The sequence below is a fragment of the Colletotrichum phormii genome (assembly GCF_030913505.1).
Source record: "Colletotrichum phormii strain CBS 102054 chromosome Unknown BDP81scaffold_17, whole genome shotgun sequence".
In the NCBI taxonomy this organism is placed as follows: Eukaryota; Fungi; Ascomycota; class Sordariomycetes; order Glomerellales; family Glomerellaceae; genus Colletotrichum; species Colletotrichum phormii.
The window spans coordinates 913,796-927,012 of record NW_026851459.1 but is presented as its reverse complement, the minus strand read 5'-3'; the positions used below and the strand labels follow the sequence as shown (position 1 = coordinate 927,012).

General features: G+C 54.7%; 3 protein-coding genes across 3 annotated transcripts; 1 reads left to right on the top strand and 2 right to left on the bottom strand.

Moving 5' to 3' along the window:
• The first annotated feature begins 3,879 nt into the window (after nucleotides 1–3,879).
• On the top strand, nucleotides 3,880–6,834 carry BDP81DRAFT_70803 (STE like transcription factor). The gene is made up of 4 exons (XM_060596190.1): nucleotides 3,880–4,379; nucleotides 4,435–6,085; nucleotides 6,165–6,248; nucleotides 6,455–6,834. Exons 1-4 carry the CDS (start codon nucleotides 4,256–4,258, stop codon nucleotides 6,729–6,731), a joined length of 2,136 nt encoding a protein of 711 aa, XP_060442372.1. The 5' UTR covers nucleotides 3,880–4,255; the 3' UTR covers nucleotides 6,732–6,834.
• A 771-nt stretch (nucleotides 6,835–7,605) lies between these two features.
• BDP81DRAFT_483280 (uncharacterized protein) lies at nucleotides 7,606–9,168 on the bottom strand (the record flags this gene model as incomplete). Its single annotated transcript, XM_060595048.1, has 3 exons — nucleotides 8,525–9,168; nucleotides 8,304–8,443; nucleotides 7,606–8,238 (listed from the first exon to the last, which is right to left on the bottom strand). The coding sequence occupies exons 1-3, from the start codon at nucleotides 8,994–8,996 to the stop codon at nucleotides 7,606–7,608; spliced, it is 1,245 nt and encodes a 414-aa protein (XP_060442371.1). The 5' UTR covers nucleotides 8,997–9,168.
• Nucleotides 9,169–9,746: 578 nt separating this feature from the next.
• Nucleotides 9,747–12,696, bottom strand: BDP81DRAFT_434407 (WD repeat domain-containing protein). Its single transcript, XM_060590962.1, has 8 exons — nucleotides 12,325–12,696; nucleotides 12,150–12,238; nucleotides 11,885–12,027; nucleotides 11,646–11,792; nucleotides 11,148–11,569; nucleotides 11,058–11,094; nucleotides 10,889–11,003; nucleotides 9,747–10,826 (listed from the first exon to the last, which is right to left on the bottom strand). The coding sequence occupies exons 1-8, from the start codon at nucleotides 12,356–12,358 to the stop codon at nucleotides 10,005–10,007; spliced, it is 1,809 nt and encodes a 602-aa protein (XP_060442370.1). The 5' UTR covers nucleotides 12,359–12,696; the 3' UTR covers nucleotides 9,747–10,004.
• Nucleotides 12,697–13,217: the final 521 nt, after the last annotated feature.

Genomic DNA, 13,217 nt, shown 5'->3' with positions numbered 1-13,217 from the left:
TCTTGTAAGCGGTATGTAGCGATATTGCTTTGTGGACACACGAACCTACCGGCAACTGGGGTCTGCTTGCCCGGGCTGCTTGTCTACCTAGGTGTCCGTAGTAAAATAGTCTTTGCTTGCTTTGCCTGCCGTGCCGTTGTGACACCTCTCTTCTTTCTGCAAATGCAATTCCCTATCCTGGACCAACTCAACTCAATCCATGATCTTAGAACGGGTCAGATAGACAGAAAGAGAACGAGAGGGACAGAGAGACGGGAGAGAGACATTTGACAGACACATTGTCTCGGGGCCGCTTTACCGGTTGCAAGCAAGAGAGACTTGAAAATTGAAAGTGGTTCACCCCTGGTACAACTAAACTCAACTCAACTCTCGTCACCTCTCATCCACCACCCCTTCTTTTTTTATTTTACCCTACATACATACACTTTCCGCCCAGATGCCCCGTGCGCAGAGGAAGAGAGAGATGGAAGAAGAAGAACCTATCAGGCTATCAGCCAAAGCTATGCCGATTGCGAAAGCCTTTTCCCTTTCCTTCATCACCCCTGGGGGGCCTGGCGCGGCGCGCCGTACTTCTTTCATAGTCTATCTCTATCTCTCTCTCGCTCCCTTTCTCTTTTTCAAAAGTGACTACGGATAGTGTAAAGAGAGAGTCTTTTCCTACAGCGGCCAAGCGAGAACGACGGATTCTAGATTTCGTCAGATGGGGCTAGAGACAGACACTTGGGAGCGGGAAAGAAAGAAAAAGGTACCTTACGGATAAGCAGCGACCATCTTTCTCTTGTCTCTCACTCTCACTTTCAGTCTCTGGCCGCCTGGCGGGAGGAAGGCTAGTTCCAGGTCCGGCCAATCGGCGATCCACAAAGATCCCTGGGGCTCCCCGGTCGGTACTTCCGCACGCTTTCTCTCCCCCTCCATCTTCCTCTCCTAACTCCGCCGTCGCGCCCATCATTCTTCTGGTGGTGGGCCACCCTTTACGGTACAGTTTTCCTTTCGGCTTCGACGTCGACTTCCCCCTCCTAGAACCAGGGACAGGAACAGCAGGAACATGATCTCATGATGCTGTACGGATGTGTATACTCATCACACATGCAGGAACGGCAATGGGGCTCCTTGTTCTAGTTGGAAGCGGCTACTACACAGTAGTCTATGACCTGGACCTGCGTCTAGTTTCCGTCATCTCAGTTCCCGTCTTTTAACTGCTAGCAGTAAAAGTGCCGTGCCGACTGGGTTTTTGTCAGCAGCGATACAAGCAATGGCACTAGAAAGGCCGGGCCAGGAACCTCCAGGAACCGCCAACGCTACCACATGATTACTGTCGTACAATACTAACGCTTTGCCGCAACGCATGGGAAGAGAGAGTTAGGTACGGGATAGACAAGAGACACTGGTCTCACTCAGTTGATATCCACCAAAAGAAGAGCACCCAGCGCTTTTCTCCACAGCCACGCTTCATCCCACCTCCAGCGCACCGTACAGAAAGAAGTACACGACGACGCCTGAGAGCGCCCCCCCAAAGTGACTAATGGCTTGCAAGGAGTGCAACGGTTAATAGCAGCCTCTTCATGCCGACTATAGCACCGTACCCGAGTCACCGTCTGTCTGGCGACTTGACTTTTCTCTGCAGTTTTATTGCTCTTGATTAAAAAGACGTCCCACTATGCTGGGTTACATGCAAGAACCTGCAACTGGACTGTCGAGATCACGCGCATTACACAGTATACAAGACAAGAAATATGAGCCGAGAAGGGACGAGACTCAATGTCAACAATAACACAAGCCGTCCCTGGTTGTTGTTATTGTTGTCCCGGCTTACGGATACATCTGTAGGCATGTTAAACCGTGGGACACCCCTGGCTTGTACCAACTCAACTTCAGCACGCATAGCAAGTCAGAGACAAGAAAAAGACAACCCAATGGCAAGACAGGTATCGGATAGGTCAGGTATGGTATCCGTACCTTGCTTGCTTGACTTACCTTTTTGCTAGTCTTTCTGCATCCTCGTGCCACCTTCACTCATCTTTTCACCCGCTAAACCCAGACCCGTTGTCGTTGTCTCTCATTTTCTCTCACTCTCACTCTCACTCTCACTCTCACTCTCTGTCTGTCTGTATATGTGTGTATGTGCCTCTTCCATCAGTGCCGTACCTAGATAGACAGAGAGAGGAGTGCGTGTGTGCGTGTGTGCGCGGGCGCCGCTGTCTCTCGCCCTCATTGACATTCTCCTCCCCTTCCCCTTCTGTGCCTAGTCCAGGTCCAGCGTGTGTGTCCAAGACCTGACCTAGGTAGTCTCGTCTTCTTTCTCTCTCGTCCTCCACAAATCTCATCCACACCCGTCCAACTCATACACCCCTGTTCCGCCATTGTCCATGGTCCAATCCTGGGAAGCATATCCACTTACACAGTCCCAATCAAGTCCCCAGTTCCAAGGTCTCTCCGTCTCCATCCCACCACCACCACCATGACCACGACCACCTCCTCTCAGTCTGGCTGCTAGCCCACTTTCGCTCTTGACTTCTTGTCTTCCCACTCACGCTACCCTGGTCTGGCCTAACCGGGCCTGGTGCTGGGCTCGTGGTGGTTGTGGGTGGACGTGGATTCTCTCACTCTCACTCTCATTCTCAGTCTTCTCCTTCTCTTCCCGCCAGTCCCAGTCCAGTCCAGGTACCGCAGCAAGGTACCGGGCCCTGCTTCCTCGCTCGTCCTCGCTCGTCCTCCTTCTCCCCCTCCCTACCCCAACTTCACACCCCCCTCCCCCTTCCTTTTTTTTTCTTAAACACCCTCCCCCCCTCGTCCACCCGCCTGCGTCTTTGCTCTCTGTCTGCCCTCCTTTCGCTCTGCTCTGCTCTTCCTGAACCCGCCGCGGTCCAGTCACCAGTCAGTCAGTCAGTCAGTACCAAGTAAGTCGGGTCCTTCTGTGCTCTCAGTCTCTGCTCCTCCTCCTGCTTCCCCCCTTGGCCTTCAATCCATCCGCTGCCACTCCATTTGGTTCACTCCCATCCGCCGCACGCCTACCCGACGCCCACGCGCGCTGCTACCATACCTTAGTACCTAGTGTAGGTACTTCGTACTGCCGCTGCCGCTGCCGCTGCTACTCTTCTTTACTCCCACTCCCAAGTACCTTCCCCAAGGGCCAAAAGGCAAGGGCCCAAAGTCCAATCCCGCGCCAGGGCAGAACCAGACCAGACCAGACCTCCTCACCCACTTCCTCCTCGTCTTCCTCCTCACTCCTCCTTCCCATGCTCCCCCCCCAGCCCAAGGTACCGCGCACCACGCACACCACGTACACCACGCACCACCACCACACGCACCACCACCCAGCACCCAGCATACCTCCGTACCCAAAGAACCACACTTCGCTTGACCTTGGCCTGCTGGGGGACCTGACCTTCTCTCTTCCTTCTCCCTTTCTCACCCCGTCCAAAATCATTAAACCCCCAGACCATCCTCCCATTCCTAAACCCTTCTGATATCTCTTTTTACAAGACTCTTCTTTTCTTCCCATCTCTCTTTTCCATTCTCTCCCTCTACTTCCCTCCCCCTTCTTCCCCTTCTCTCCTCGTCGGAGCCGCACATACCTCCCACCCCCGTTTCTCTTCCCATCTCATCAGGACTGACCACCCCCGAGGCACATCATCCCGCCCGTCGACACATCAGACATTGTCCGTCGCACACTTGTCCATCATCGCGAATCTCATCGCGCCAGCAAGTCTAGTCGCCAACCAGTTTCCAGTTCCTGCGCAGGGTCCCTTCGTCGAGCTTTTTCTACCTTCTTGTTTTGCCATTGACGCACCGTCTTCCACCAACGACCCCTAATTCATTCGACCCCAAGGTTCCACTCCGAGACCGAAGGCGCCGATAAACACCAAATCACCCATCATCATCAGCACCTTGACGGTCTTGATCTGCGTAGCCGAAATCACCCACCATTCGCTTGAGGTCGAGTTTGGGTCCTGTGGTCTACAGTTGTGCCAACACCAAAAAGTTATTTCCTCCCGGGCTGGACTCGATTTAAGTCTCAAAAATCAATCAAAAAGAAAACTAGCAACACTCCCATTACCGGGCTCATCCAACAAGGGCAGCGCCTTCAATCAGCTTTGCAATTCTTCGTCTCGCAAAACGAGCACACCATTTCTTTGACTCTTCGTCACCTCCGCAATTCTGCCGAGGCGAACAACCCGCGCGATTTCGTTCTCGATCCGGTCAGACGCGACCGACATCCGTCGTCAACCCCCATCATCACAACAGATCCGACAGCATGTACTCACAACATGCCGCTGCGGGCATGGCCCCCCAAAAACCAGAGACTTTCATGCTGAGCACCGAAGCCCAGCAAGCGTTGCCCCACGACGCTCAGGTCGCTCTTCAACAGGTTGATAACCGTAAGTCGAAATTGAAACGGTAATTTCGGAATCTCTCAACTGACTCGTCTCGCAGTGAAATACTTCCTCATCTCTGCTCCTGTCGATTGGCAACCCGATCAGTACATTCGCAGATTCCTCCTCCCCACGGGCGAGTACGTGTCCTGCGTTCTCTGGAACAACCTTTTCCACATCTCCGGAACCGACATCGTCAGATGCCTCTCCTTCAGATTCCAGGCTTTCGGCCGGCCAGTGAAGAACTCCAAGAAGTTCGAGGAGGGCATCTTCTCCGACCTGAGAAACCTGAAGTCGGGGACCGATGCGTCGCTTGAGGAGCCCAAGAGCCCCTTCCTCGACTTCCTCTACAAGAACAACTGCATTCGTACGCAAAAGAAGCAGAAGGTCTTCTACTGGTACAGCGTACCCCACGACAGACTCTTCCTCGACGCCCTCGAGCGGGATCTGAAGCGCGAGAAGATGGGTCAGGAGGCCACCACCGTTGCCGTCAGCGAGCCTGCTCTGTCATTCCAGTACGACTCGTCTCAGTCGCTCTACGAGCAGCTCACCAAGGCCCAGCAGGCCAACTCCTCATCTTTCAACGCTCAGCAGGTCACCTTCTCTCAGTCCCAGTCCACCTCGCCAATCATGAGGCCCATGGACAACATGCCGCCCCCGCAGATGATTCCTCAATCGGTTGCTCCTATGCAGGATGGTATGGAATCGATGGTGCCGTACGGAGCGATGGGCATGCCCCAGCAGATGCCTCCCCAGCAGATGGTCAAGCGGGAACCCGATTTCGCTCGCGTCCAGTACAACCAGAACGGTGTCCCCATCACCCAGGGTCACCAGAGACACGCGTCGATGCCCGCCTACGGCCTCGAGTACTCTCCCGCCCCGTCATTCGTCTCTTCTCAGTACGAGGACTACAGCAACCGGGGTATTTCCTTCGAGCCCATCACCCCTCCCCAGCAGGCCTTGGGCATGGCCGCCGAGCCCGCCTACATCGCCAACGAGGAGACCGGCCTGTACACGGCCATCCCCGATCACATGGGCGGCAACGTCAACGGCCTCAACGGCATGATCCAGCTCCCCCCCTCCAACCTCGCCGGCCCTCAGTTCTCGAGAGCTTACGGCTCCAACAACGTCTACTCTGTGATTGAAGGATCCCCGACCTACAAGCAGAGGAGGCGGCGTTCATCCATCCCGCCGTCAATGTCAGCCATTGCCGCTGCCACTGCCCAAGCGCAGGCACAGGCTGCCGCTCAGCAACAGCAGCACCAACAACACCAACAGCAGCACAGACCCTCGGATCTCCGGCGGTCGGTCTCTGCATCCGTCGGTCCTGTGGCTGAAGGCGACGAATCTGCAGACAACTCCCCGCCCGGCCTTGCCTACAGCAGCTCCGCCATGTCCATGGTAAGCCATCAGCACAAGGAGATGCTGGACCTGTCCCGGCACGGCACTCCGCTGTCCACTGTCGAGGGCAGCCCCGCTCTCAACCCCATGTCCCTCCAGCAGCAAGACTACTCCCACCTCCAACACGATGACATGTCCGGTGATGGTTCTATGAACGGTGCTCCCCGGGCTGGCATGCAAGGCCCCAACGGCGTCGTTCGCAGAGCTCGCTCCGCGACTGTCATGGAACTTGGTCCCTACCCCCAGAAGTCCCACTCCTGCCCTATTCCCACGTGTGGTCGTCTCTTCAAGAGATTAGAGCACCTCAAGAGGTAAGAACCAGACTCGATTTTATTTGTGATCAACCAAAAAAAAAAAACGACCTGCCTGAAATCTGACCAAACCTTCCAGACACGTGAGAACACATACACAAGAAAGACCCTACATCTGCCCTTATTGTAGCAAGGCATTCTCCAGATCAGACAACCTAGCACAGTATGCCCCAACTTTCCTTCATCTCATTTCCTTTGTCTTTTCCTTTGTCAAGAAAGATGTAATGTGGAGCGAGACCCCAAGCGATGAAAACCAACGTCCAAACCGCCGCGCCACAACACAGACTTCATCATCACTACGCAGCCACCAACTTTTTGGGGGGAAACAACCTCGTCGCATAGCATGGACTGACTTTGATGTTTCCACAGACACAAGCGTACTCATGACCGTGGTGAGAACGGCGAGGCTGCTCTCAACTTCTCGGGCGAGGAGGAGGAAGAGTACTCTGGCGAGGACCAGCTCGGTTCCCTCGAGGAGGCATCCCCCAACTCTGAGAACGCCTACGTTACCGCTTCGCTCAATGGTGTTGCCAATGGCTCGACACCGCCGACGTCGAACGGCATGCAATCGTTCAACAGCTTGCAGACGCTCAGCATGCCGATGACAATCAGCCAACCGGCAGTGAACGCGAGCGCCATCATGTGAGAGACGACACCTCACGAGCTTCGGCTCTCGTTACGACTGGAGTTGCGTTTCCTTCGACACGGTGTTACTTAGAGGGCGGCATGGCTATGACAAAGGTTCGGAATGGGTCAGGGATTTTTTTCTTTTTTCTTCATCCATCCAGAAGATGGATTTCGGCACGCGTTAGCGACTGGACAATTGCTCCTTTGGCTCCGGGCGAATTTTTTTTATTTCAGTTTCATGTGTTCAGCATCGAGTCTGGCCGTTGGTCTCGGACACCAAAAAGGAAACTCGCACACATAGAGGTACGTACGGAGAGACTGGGAGGATCTCGACGTATGAAAGTACCCGTCGAAAAGGGAGATTTTTATGCATGAGCTTAGGGTCGAAATGCGAAGAAGAGAAACGACTCGCACATGTATATATAGTTTGTTTCTTTTTCCTTTGTGCTGGAGAGGCATAGTTGAGAAGAGCACACTAGCCAGAAGGCCAGATGATACCAGGGGGAGAAGACTGTCGAGCAACTCTTGGGTGCTCGACAGGGCTTGCCACGAAACAATAAGCAGAGTCTCGAATGTTGATTCACCTTGACCACACGTTTCAATCTTATATTCCCTATGATGTCTACTCGATTGAACCCACACCATCCATCTGTAGTCTTCGCCTTTCATCAACGACTTCGCCCACGCTAGCAAGTGAACACATCAAGACACAATCACTTACAAGGAATTAAAGCATCATGAACGGACACCAATGTTTTTCTTAAAGCTTTGTCTCTTTCAGATCTACCACCTTGAACAAGGTTATGAGCCGCTGCCGCAATTGCCAATGTAAGATACCAATAACTGTAATTACGAAAAGGCTCTGGAGACTTGCAGCATGGTATATCTCCAGTCTACCTTCTCCCGCGGCCTCCCCTGCCACCACCACCACCTCTTCCTCCCCCCCTTCCGCCCCGCCCCCCACGTCCGCCGCGTCCACCGCCGCCGCCCTCGATATTCTGAACATCCCTCTCGCTCAACCTCAGCTCGGCACCCCTCATCCTCCCAACATCAAGCCCATCAAGACCCCTCTGTCCAAACCTACCCCCGCTCTGCTTCGCCACCTTCTTCGGCGCCTCCCTCTCCAACACAATACCATTCTCCTTCGCCGTCCTCCTCCGCTTCTCCTCGCGCGCAGCCGTACTCGCGACAATCCCCTTTCGAAACGCCATGGGCATCTTTTCTTGGACAAAGACTGATTTGACGCCTGATACGCCCTGCGCGCTGGCGAGGGACTGCGTGCGCAGATCCGTCTGGCGCTGGCGGAGTTTCCCCTCGGAAAAGGATTTGGAGGCGGGCGAGTTGGCGGAGTTTGTGAAGGGGGTGACGGCGTGGCGGGCGAGGAGGTGGGATTCGGAGAGGAGGCGTTGGAGGGCGAGGTCGTTTGCGAGCATGGATTTGTCGTTTTCGTCCGAGGGGTCTTCGGGGGTTTGGGCGGCTGTTAGGGAGGTTGGGGAGGGGTCTGTTTGGGAGGGGGGTTTGGAGGACTGGGAAGAGGGTTAGTGAGATGCGAGATGTGAGGATGGGAGAAGGGGGGGTTCCTGAGGCATACCATGAAGGCCTTGAGTTCGCGCTTGCTCATGCTGACGATGGGTTGGGCGTTGGATTTGGTATGGTCTACGACCTCGATGACGGGGTTCTCGTCAATGTCGTCGTAGGGGATATCGCTGTCCTCTTCGTAGTCGTCTTCTGCTGAACCTCAAGCTCGTTAGTAAAAAGGCTTCCTCGTAACACTCTTTGGAGTTTTGCGTCCAGCGGTTCGGTGCGACTTACCTTCGTCGCCAGAGAGTCCACTCCATTCCTCTCCCTCTCCTTCGTCGCCGTCAGCACCCTCATCCTCAAAGACGTCTTCCTCGCCGTCTTTCACATCCTCATCACTTGCGCTCGCGCTGTCCTCCTCCGCTTCCTCTGCAGCCTTGACTTTGCTCTTCTTGCTCTTCTTCGGCACGGCCTTCTCAATCGGTTTAAATTGGGCCTCAAAGTGCCGTCTGAAAATCTCTTGCGCGTCCAGCATGGATGTATCCTCCTCCTCTTCCTCCTTCTCTACGGCCTTCTTCGCCTTCGTCTTTGCGGTAGCCGTCGTCTTCTTCTTCGTCGCTGCCGTCGTGCCAGACTTCTTGAGGCTCTCGGCGCTCTTCTTCTTTTTCAATGCTGATGAGGAGGCAGTCTTGTTTGATGCCGCCGTGGCAGCTGGCTTGCTGGCCGACGCAGAGGGCGCTTTGCGCTTTCCGAGGACGGACGCCATGGTTTTCGCTTTTTTTTTTTTCGCGGTCGCAGGTGGAGGCTGAGCTTTGTTCCTCTTGTTACTTTCGTTTCCTCGGAGAAGCAAGTATGACAAGTTCGGCGTGGAGGAGTTTAAAACCGCGGGTTCGTTGCTGCGATTGAACCGGTGGTCGTAGCTTCGCTGTCTTGCAATTGTTGCAGTACTGTTGGAGAAAAATCCTCCAGCAACCGTTACTTACAGAGTGCCTTATCGCGACAATCTTGAAAATTTCAGCGGGTCCGAGAGGTCCCTCTTCTCAGCCTCGTCCAGCCTGTGGCTGGAGAACACCCTCTTATTGGCTGCAGCCTCCACCACATCAATGGGGGTCAAAGATTGTCAAAGCTCCTGTCAGCCTTGGTGGGATGCTAGATCCCCTCCTCACAACTGCCTATTGGGTGTGATAATAGCCCAGACAGTTTTCATATGTAGTCTAAGTAACTTACATGAAAGTTTACCTCCCATAGTTCAGCATTAGATGAAAGAATTCCCAGATACAAGCGCATAGCACTTTGTCTGTGGAAGAATCAGGGAGTGAGAAAAAAGAAAGTTCCTTGATCTGACACGTCTTGCGACAGGAACTACCTCTAGTCCCCCCAAGTGCCAAGAATAGCTTACATCCAATGGACCAGATGAAACCATCACCCGGACAGACTGACAGTTATCAGAGCCTCCCTATGGTTCACCACTTTTAAGAACCCATTGATTAGCTGCCAATCAAACTTACAAGTGCGCCGTCTTGTTCAGACCTAGCAGGTTGACACACCAGCACCAGCCATGCGCTCGCACGCCATGCACACAATGAACAAGGGGGAAGAGAACAAAATAGGTACTTATAACACCAAACTAACTCTGCTTGTGACAATCACTGCTTGCTATCCATCCCAAAGACCCCGTTTTCATCACATCTCTCCCTTCTCCAGATGCACACACCCCCATAGACCCCCTTTCCTGTACACGCTTTAGGTCACACAAAATATCAGAGGAGATTTCCTAAGACCGCGCGGCCTCGAGTTCCAGCTCCAATTGTCTGATCCTCTCGCTCTGGTCCTGAGACCCACCAGCGTTCACCTTGCGCTTCAGCCCCTCGACTTCGTCCGACAGCTTGCTAATCTTGTCGTTCTGCTTGCCAATGAGCTTGGTCTGCTGCTCGAGCATCTGTCTGATCTGATCCAGAGATGACTCAATGTGCGTCGAGGATGCAGGTGAGTTGGCAGATGCAGGCTTGATAGGGGACTGTTGTGCGGGAGGCGACTTGACTTGGGCAGGGGAAGCGGCCTTGATAGGAGGGATCTTGGCCGGCTCGGCACGGGCAGGAGCAGGAGCTGCAGCAGGGGCTGCGGCACGCTGGGCTGGTCTTTGTACCTCCTCGAAGCTAGAGTTATCGTCCTCGTCCTCAGGCTCAGCAGGCTCGTTGTCCTTGAACCTGTTGGCCATGTTGGACATGGAAGCTTGCTGGTCCTTCATCGAGGGAGGGGGTGAGCGTGCCACCGGAGTAGGCTCCGGAGCGGGGGCAGGCTTTGGCGCAGGCTTTGCAGCCGGGGGAGGGGCTGAGGCGATGACGGGGGGCTTGTAGTCAGAGGCAACCTCCTTCGGGGCGGTACCCTCGTACACACTCTCCAAGTCGATCTTGGAGGGGATACCCGTCTTGCCATCGAGCCAATCCTTGGCGCTGACGGCAGGCTTGAGGCCAGTAGCAGGGGGGAAGATATCGGACTGGAAGGTTTCGGCTCTACGGGGGACGGTGAAGGAGATGGGCTCGATGTAGCTGTCGTTGACCGTCTTGTAGGCTCTCATGACCTCGTTCTCGTGCACCTACGCAGCGTTAGACATGACCTCCTAGATATCACAGCACGCGCTTGCTGAAGTCGACCTACGTTAATGCCACGACGGGGAACGAAAGCAATGCCTCTTTGGGGCTCGGCGGACTTGTACTCGCTCAGATATTCGAACTTGTCGTTCTCGTACTCGTAGTATCGGATGTTGCCGTCGCTGCGAGAGCCATTAGTATGCCAACTACTATAATCTGCCCAACGAGCTACTTACCCCTTGCCAGCAAGATACAAGCAGTTGGATCCGTCATCTGTCTGTAGTTTAGCATTTGTCCCACGCTCAGCTTCAAACTCCAGAACTGACCCCAGAAAGGCATGATAACACCCGAGATGGAGTCCAGCATGCTGAAACCTCCAATGGGTTCATTGCGGCCAGGCTCCCAGAGCGCAAGCTGACGCTCGCTCATGCGCGAGAAACCAGCCGTGGCGAAACGGTTGTGCTCGCCCATCCAGACGGCTCTGCTGTTCTTGGCGCCCGGGTGGCCGGGGGCCTCGTGGACCGGCTTCTCGGCGCGCACATCCCACACGCGGATCTTCTTGTCGCGGGACGTTGTCACCAGCATAGAGCCGCTGGCATTCCACGACAGACTCTGGACGATGTCGTTGTGCTTCAGGGTGTGGGTGGACGAGCCGGTGTTGATGTCCCATAGCTTGATCGTGAAGTCGCCGGATGCGGACGCGAGAATGTTTTCCGCAGCGGGGTTGAATTGGACCTGGCCGACCTTTCTGTATGCTGTATATCAGCATCTTGGTCGAGGGTGTATGTAGTGAATGGGGAACTAAAAGGCCGTGGGTGACGAACCTCGAGTGGCCAGCGAGCTTGCTGACGGGAGAGACATGGGCGGGCTCCTCGGCATCGGTGTAGAGGGTGAAGTTCTCGGGAACCTGCCAGAGGAAGACCTTTCCATCCTCAGATCCAGAAGCAATCACGCGGTCGTTGAAGGGGTTCCTAGCACGTGGTCATCAGTATGATTGTCGCGTGCGCTCGCCGTCGTCGGTGGATGGTGCGCGCGGGTCGCGGCGTCGCGGGGATCGGCGTACCAGTCGGTATCCAAGACGGTGGCGGTATGGCCTCGAAACAACGGGATCTGGTCGGGAACCTTTCCCTTCTCGCCGAGAGGGATGACAGCGAAAGCGCCGCCGCCGCCGGCATCCCAATTGACGGAGAGGTAGTCGGGGTTGGCCTAAAGGTAGTGAGTGTCTGGTCAGCCTCTCATTCTTGTTCTCCTATCGACCCCGGTCCTGCCCCCCATCAATTGTCTCGGCAGGAGGACAAAAGAAGCAAAGGAGCAAACCCCTTACTTACCTTCACCAAGTTGGTATCCCAAGCATTTCGGCTGATGTGAAGATTGTCGTAGCAGAACTCCTTCCGGGTCGGCTTGCCAAAGACGTGTCCTGGACGAGAGAGAATCGGGCGTCAGCAGTCAGCTCGTCCCAGCGCAACACGGCGGCATGCGACAGTAATAATGAAAAAGACCCACGATATTTCGACGCTCGCACAAAGCGGCCCGCCATTGGGGATGATGTATGGTTTGGAAGATCCGGGTGGCGGGAGGGAGGAGAGGAAGGGGTCGGTAAAGAAAGAGGCAGACGATATGCAATGCTGCGTAGGGAAAAGCGACGTAACCTGCGATCTCTTGGTGATCCAAAAGGGGAGGATTCGGTGTAATGAGATAGCTGGGAGCTGTTGCTGGCGGGCCCTTCCAAAATAACGAACTAACGGGAAGACGAAGTGGATGCTGCCGCCCGCCTGCTGCTGCCAACTCCCCACTGCAATTCAGGTAGCGAGCAGCAATCCAATGCTCTGGATGGGTACGTACCCACCTGCAATTCGTACCGCTGCACATTTTCCGCGTACGCTGCACACATTGCCTTCGGTACAGATGGATACCTTGGTGAAACTCCCCCGGCCAGCTGCGCCCCCGTGGCTTCCCTCCAGTGACGAGAATATCAGTGGAGCAAGGGTCCACCAACTTTATGCACATCACGACGCACGTGATGCATACGCTTCTCACCTAGGTGAGTGTTCCTACAAAGATCTCTCCGTAGGGCAAACTCAATTGCGCTCACATTGTCACCTCATCACGGCAGGACTGCAATGAAGATAACGATAAAAAAAACCCTCCCGTTTTAGTACAACATGATACGTACAACCAAACGGGCTACCTGACTCCTAGAACGATGCTCAAAAGAAGCCGAGTGCGAATCTAAAACAACAAGCTCTCAATCTCCGGAATTTCCCCCATCGCCACCCAAAACCATGCCCAAACGCCGTCCTGCCTGCCAGATTATTAGATATTGAGGCAACGACGCACTCCACAAGACACAATCCATCGCAACAGCGGACCAAAGACACATGATTATCCGATCACGA